Raw genomic sequence first — 7,191 nt, forward strand, 5'->3', positions numbered from 1 at the left:
TTTTATTTTTTAAATTATGTTTATTTTTAAAAGTAAACTCTATCCCCAAGTGGGGCTTGAACTCATGACCCTGAGATCAAGAGCCATGTGCTCCACCAACTGAGCCAGCCAGGTACCCTGGATCTATATACTCTTCTTGACTGCCCCCTCACAGTCCCAGCTGTATCAGGGTGTTACATGGCTTCCCATCACACAGACCATATGACATTCCAGCCTTAAGTCATTCCTTTTCTTTCTTAAAAAGATTTTATTTATTCTTTAGAGACATAGAAAGAGCGGCAGAGACATAGGTGCTAGGAGAGTGGCAGAGACATAGAGACATAGGAGAGAAGCAGGCCCCTCGAGGGGAGTCCGATAGACTCAATCCTGCAACTCTGGGATCACGCCCTGAGCTGAAGACAGACACTCAACTGCTGAGCCACCCAGGCGTCCCGCCTTAAGCCATTCCAAGCACATCCTCAACCATGTCTTGCTGAAGCCTCTTGTGCCTCCTTGGAGACACAGAGGTCAGCTCCCCTATTGCTCAACGCCTCCACCTTTGTCATGGGGCCATTTCACCTTCTAGATTGGAGGCCTTTCCTCTTGACCCAGGGCAGGTCCTAGCCCTTGAGGACTCTTGTGTTTCCCAAACCTGGGCGCAGATCTGTGGGGATTTGAGCAAGTGCCTCACCTTCCTGAGCTCCACCTGTATTGCCTGTAAAGTGGGAATGAAGTCCCCCACCCCTTAGGGATGCTGGGAGGAATGGGGGAGGAAGGCACTGGCAAGAGGGCAGAGATGGAGGGGAAAGGGCTGTCCATATAGATGGGTGCTGAGAGCAAAGGCCGGCTGGGGGTGGGGCAGCAGCAGGACTTCAGGCTGGTGGAGGCGCCTGGTTCGTGGCCAGTATCCACACAAGAATCAAGCTAGTTCTATGACTTTAGGCCAAGGTCAGTGTGGGAGAGGCAGGCCAGGAGGCCTGCAGCCCTGACCTCTCACCCTAATCAGTCCACGTGTCCCTGGGTCACCATGTGTAAGACACTGCCAAACTAGCAGCTCCTATTGATTACCTTCATTTTTTTTTTTGCTTAAAAATCATCTTCCTTTTTTTTTTTTAAAGATTTGTTTATTTCAGATAAGAGAGAGGCTTAAAGAGAATAAGTGGGGGGAGGGGCAGAAGAAGAGCAAGAGAGAATCTCAAGTAGACTCTGCACTCAGCACCTGATCCTGAGCTGAAATCAAGTCAGCCACTCAACCAACTGAGCCTCAATGCAGGGGTTGATCTCATGATCTGAGCTAAAAGTTGGCCACTCAACCACTGAGGCACCCAGGCGCACCCCCCAAATTATTTCTTTTCATTGTCACCATAGAAAATACAGAAATGCCTGAAGAAGGAAGTACAACCTTCTCAAATACCTGTTGGTTTCCCATCTCCCAGTGGGCTCAGAGAGGTGCAGAATGCTGCCCAAGGTCACACAACCTGGAGGTGGCCAGGTCAGGATTGGAACCCACAACCACCTGACTTGGAAGGAAGGGGAGTACGGCTTGACAAACACTGGCTCTGGGACTGGCAGTGTGGCCTCAGGTAGAAACTTCCCTCTATGTGCTAGTTTTCTCATCTGAAAACTGGGGAGAACCACCATCAAGCAGGTGGTGAGCAAGCTGTGTGTCCAGAAGCAGGGCTGCATGTCTGGGCTTCCAGTGCAGCTATGTGTGGCCATTTGACTATGTCATGGCCAAGGGGCACTGAGAGTGATAAGTCAGTTTCCAGACTGGGTGTCTAAGGGGTGGTGTGGCCTTTCCCTCCCCCCTTGCCTCTTTATTTTTTTAAAAAACATTTTATTTATCTGTTCATGAGAGACACACAGAGAGAGGCAGAGACATAGGCAGAGGAAGAAGCAGTCTCACTCAGGGAAGCCTGATGTGGGACTCGATCCCAGGACCTCAGGATTCATGTCCTGAACCAAAGGCAGATGCTCAACCACTGAGCCACCCAGGCATCCCTTGCCTCTTTATTTATGACTGGAAGGTGGAATGGACAGATGGGACTACCAGGAGCCGCCTTGGGCCATGAGGTGGTCTTGGACACAAGGACAGCACATACTAAAGCAAGAACACAGAAGGAGCTGCTCTCCAACACTGTGAGTAATGAACTCTAGATTCTGCATGAAATATATTAACTCATGTCCAATAATTCAATATTACTTTGCATCTTGTTGCCATTTGCCAACAAACTATGTCATACAAATCCATATATCATATGACATTGTTTACCAAAACTTCACTGGTACTTTTTTTCCCCTCAAGGGACTCATTTTTACACTGGCCTCATCCTGGGGCGCCTGGGTGGTTCAGTCGGTTAAATGTCTGCCTTCGGCTCAGGTCATGATCTCAGGGTCCTGGGATTGGGCCCTGCATCGGGCTCCCAGCTCGGTGGCAAGCCTGCTTCTCCCTTCCCTCTGCCCCATCTCCCACTTGGGCTCTCTCTCAAATAAATAAAAACCTTTAAAAAAGTAATAACAATTAACTGGTCTCATCCTGAATATGCTGAAATCAAGGGTTTGGTGAGCTGATTTTCTGCAAATGTTAAAACAAATTCAAATCTATTAAAGCAGAGTCAAAGCCATTAAAACGAAAAAATGTGGATTTCCAAACTGGCAGGAGTGAGGATCTTGCCAAATGCACTCCCTAAAAGCAAAAGTAAAACTAGGCAGAGTTCTCAAAAACAGCCATTTCTGGAAAATCACGACGGCAGGTAAGATCGGCAGTGGGAGAGTTGTGCGTTTTGTGTGAGGATTGCCTTCCTAGGACCTGAGTCACTGCCTGAGGGGGTCTGCTTTCTTTGGAACTGAACAGCAGCAGTCTGGAAACGGGAGGGATTCTCCTGGTGGGATGAACAGCAAAGGCCAAGGTCTAAGGAGCCTGGGGTTGGGATCCTGGTTGCAGGAGACTGGTGAACTAGTCAGCAGTCAAAAGGCCTGGAGAATGAGACAGCCACAGATGGCCCCACAATGCAAAGGGCTGGAAAGCTGCGTGCAGGAGAAAGGCTGCCCATGTGCGTGGGAGAGATGGGGGGAGCCCCGGCGACCTACGGTTCCATGCACCCAGCTCAAGGGGAGGCCATGCACGTGTGCTGAGAAAAATGTAAGCGAGAGGGACAGGAAGCCAAGGTAGAGCCAGCCTGCAAGCTGCCTGAGCACGGGGCCACTGGCATGCAGCCTCAGTGAGTCAGGTGTTTGAGCACAACTGCTGAGCCCTCGCTGGCTGAGCTGGAAGTGAGGACGACACCTGAGTGACTCCGAGAGGAAGACAGCCTAAAAACAAAACTCAAACCTAAGCAGAAGGGCACCTGGGTGGCTCAGTGGTTGAGCAACTGCCCCTGGCTAGGGTCATGATCTCGGGGTCCCGGGATCAAGTTTCACATCAGGCTCCCCAAAAGGAGCCTGCTTCTTTCTCTGCCTATGTCTGCTCCTCTGTGTCTCTCATGAATGGATAAATAAAATTAAAAAAAACAAAAAACAAAAACACCCAAACCTGAGCAGAACATCAGCAGCTACATGCTGTGGGGGAAAGGCCCACCCTACAGTTGGAGCAGCAACTCTTTTTTTTTTTAAAGATTTTATTTACCTATTCATGAGAGACATAGAGAGAGAGAGACAGAGAGAGAGAGAGAGAGAGGGAGAGAGAGAGAGAGGCAGAGACACAGGCAGAGGGAGAAGCAGACTCCATGCAGGGAGCCTGATGCGGGACTAGATCCTGGGACTCCAGGGTCACACCCTGAGCCAAAGGCACACGCTCAACCACTGAGCCACCCAGGCGTCCCAAGCAGCAACTCTTAAAATAAGAAAGCATAGTGATTACCAACTAAGCTCCCTGTGGTGGAGGTAGGGGTGAGAGGGAAGTGGGGGCAGACTCAGAATTCCGAGTTGCTACAATCTATTATTTAAAATGTCCGTTTTGAACAATAACATAATATTGCAAGGCATGCCAAGAAACAAATGTGACTGACATTGAGGGAAAAAGTAGTCAACAGACTCTTTCTCTGAGAGGGTCCAGATATTGGACTTCAAAGCAGCTGTTATACGTATGTTGGAAGAACTAAAGGGAACAGTGTTTGGAGAATTAAAGGGAAGTCACGAAGGAAAGAGCTTAATGAACAGACATGGATTATAGAGAACTCAATGTACGTTCTGGACTTGGAAGCTCCCTTTGATCATCTGGGCTCCCACAGTGCCCTGGGCTTCCCAGGCCACGATACTGACCTCTGTGTAGCACCTGCCTGTTTATATGACTGTCTCTGCGCCCCCACCTCAGCTGCAGGCAGGGAAGAGACTGAGTTGCTTGCTCCCTGTCTGACGGTGGAGGATGGCAGTGGCACCTTGCAGGGCCAAGAGTCTGCGCTGGTGTGAGGACTGGGCCAGTTGTTTCCCTCTGCCTGGGCCTCAGTGTCCTCCCCTGAAATGGACCCCATGGGACATGGTGACGGGAGGAGGACTGGGCCCCCAAGGCCTTCGCAACCTAGTAGGGAGATAGGAATGAGTCCACGAGGAGGCAAGGCCAGGAGTTTTGTTGTCTGTTTAATTTATTACTGTTTGACATCCAGTGACACTGACATACCCCCGCCGGGCCTGCGGACCCCGGCCCCGGCGAGTCTGACCTGTCCCATAAAATACAGTACGAGGGGTGGACGGCTACACACGTGCATCCACGGCTGAAACTACAGTGACTCCCAACTGCGGCCGCAACAGTACTGCCGGGAAAGGAAAGACAAGCAGGTGTCGCGTGTTCCCCGAGTCATATAATTCTTGTTTTCAACAGTTAATGCTGTTACAAACGCTACTGATGCCAGGACAGGGCCAGACACAAACAGTCCTACATCTTCTCTGCCGTATAAATATGGAAGATTTTCGTTTATACAGTTTACCCCAAGTCTGAAACTACATCTCCTGCTACCCGTTACTGCTAAGGGCTACGCCGCCTCGGCTCTGGAACCAAGGGCCCGGGGTCGAGACTCTGGAATGTTGGGACTCAGTCTTCCTCGCTGCCACTTCCTGAGCGGTCCTGGAGGGAGACAGGAGGAGAGAGCATGATCAGCCCCACCGTCAAGGGCATCCCACTGATGCCTACCTGGGCACTAAGTATGTTTGTTAACTGAGCTGCTTCCACCGGGTGTGAGCAGGTGGCAGAGGGGCACCTTGAGGCCGGTGGTAGAGCAACCTTTGGCTTCACCCCTGGTGTCATAGCCAAACCCCCAACGTCTTTTTTTCTCCTGAGGACTGGCCTCTGGTGCCCACACTGACTCTTCCTTGTCTGGGAGACTCGTTGGGCCCTCTCTGCTTCCTCCCACCACTGCACACCTGTCCTTGTGCCCCTGACCTGTGGCTTCAATACCACCTTGGTTATTCCTTTGTAAAACATTTGTTCCTCTGTACAAGTATTTTAAATAACTTGGTAAGGGCCACAAAATGCTCTGCTGAATCTGGACTGGGCAAATGGGGAGCTTTACAGCCGAGACTCGACTCTCCAGAAACACAGGCCACCTCTCTGTAGTCAGGACATCAGTAATGTCCTCATCAGGGTCTACAGTCAGGTTTGTTTCGAGGTAGTGGATTTTGTTCTTATTGCAAATGTCAGTACGAGAAAAACAGCAATGATGAAATTGCACTCAATGAGTTTTGCTGGGAGGCAGGCCCCAGGAAATCTCCTTGGCCTCCTTGATTTCTAGAAGTGGAAACTGAGACTCTGAAGTAGTGAAATGCCCAGGTCCCACAGTAGGGAAGGGCCGAGCACCCAGGCCCCAGCCAGAGGGCAAAGCTTAATAAAATCCAGCAAGTGGGTCTGCTCTAACCCCCATCCCCGCCCACACCACTGCCAACCGTGGGCTTGCTGCTCGTGCAGCTCCCCGCTGGTGTGCAGGGAGTGCGGCCTGCTCCAAGGGAGACGCAACACCCAGATTCCACTCATGGCACCGTTCACGGGACCTGTTCCACACCGTTTTTGATTTCAGAGCATGGGATTTTTGTTTCTGTTTTTATCTACTACCACTGTTTGGAAATCCTCCTACAGAGGTCAGAGCAGAGCCATGAGCAGAGGCCTGGGGGGTTGGTGAACCACATGTGTCACACAGGGTGAAGGCATCATGAGAGCCTCAGCTACACAGAGTGCTGTGTCTGCTCAGGGAAGACACATGGGGGACTGTCTGGTAGCGTCTTCCATCCCAGTGCCTCCTGACCCCACCCTCGATACAGACCCAGCCCTGCTGGCCTCTGCATGGTGGCCCTGGTGTTATGGAAAGCCAGCTCTGCCCACCAACAGTAAGAGCACCAGTTCCATTAGGGTCACACAGACTTGGTCTTGAGTTATGTGGCATGTTCCACCCTGAGCCTCAGTTTCCCCCTCTGTGGAGTGGGGTGTTAGAGCATTTATCCTCCCAACGCTGTGACAGAAGATTTAAGACCTGGCAAGGGGGACAGACCTCCAAAGACCCAAATGCCACTGGCTACCTGCTCCTGCCTGCACCAGGGCCCTGGGTGCTCACCTCCTCCTGCTCCTCCTCACTGTCATCATCGCTCACCACCGGCTTGGCTCGCGAACCGCGGCTCGGCCGCCGCCGGCTCCCCTTCAGCCGGTCCTGTGCCTTCTCTTTCCGGCCGAGCTTGATCTTCACTTTGACCGAGCGGGCTGGGGTGGGGACCAGAGAGTGGGGGAAAAAGACACACATGAGCTTGGGAGAGCATGGCAAGCCGAGTCGGGGTGGCTGGGAGCTGCCTGGCTGTGAGGTTGGTCTGCCCAACCACCCATCGTTGGGACTCACACTCAGACTCAGAGCCTTCTTCCTCGCCCTCTTCCTCTTCCTCGCTCTCCTCGCCCTCACTGTCATCCTCTTTCTCAATTTTCTGCCGCACGCTGGTGAAGACCGACTGTAGGACGATTGAGTCTTCATAGATCTGGAAGGAGACACGTGGGGTTTGAGTGGGCTGGGGCCCGATGGGGGCCACTGGCCCTGCCCTCTGGCCACGACAGCCTATGCAGGGCAGAGGGTCCTCTGTAACCCTTTCCCAATTGGGGCCTGGGACGTGAGACTCAGAGAAAAGCATGGCTGTGTTAATTTAGGAATGACTACCAGTTCCTCCCTCCCTTTGAAGGATCCCAGTGAGCATATGCTTCTAAGGGCTCTGAGAAGGTCTGCAGTAATGCTGGAAATGCATGTCCTT

General features: G+C 51.8%; 1 protein-coding gene across 8 annotated transcripts in view; it reads right to left on the reverse strand.

The window, feature by feature from the left end:
- Positions 1–4,535: 4,535 nt before the first annotated feature.
- Positions 4,536–7,191, reverse strand: part of SMARCA4 (SWI/SNF related, matrix associated, actin dependent regulator of chromatin, subfamily a, member 4) — a 93,502-nt gene continuing 90,846 nt past the window's right edge. For all 8 annotated transcript variants that reach the window (XM_038567266.1, XM_038567261.1, XM_038567260.1 and 5 more), the window contains 3 exons: positions 6,792–6,924; positions 6,516–6,658; positions 4,536–5,038 (listed from right to left, as the gene is read on the reverse strand). In XM_038567266.1, coding sequence (XP_038423194.1) covers positions 5,006–5,038; positions 6,516–6,658; positions 6,792–6,924 — 309 coding nt within the window. In that variant the 3' untranslated portion in view covers positions 4,536–5,005. The remainder of the gene's footprint in view (positions 5,039–6,515; positions 6,659–6,791; positions 6,925–7,191) is intronic.

Source organism: Canis lupus, chromosome 20 (assembly GCF_011100685.1).
Source record: "Canis lupus familiaris isolate Mischka breed German Shepherd chromosome 20, alternate assembly UU_Cfam_GSD_1.0, whole genome shotgun sequence".
In the NCBI taxonomy this organism is placed as follows: domain Eukaryota; kingdom Metazoa; phylum Chordata; class Mammalia; order Carnivora; family Canidae; genus Canis; species Canis lupus.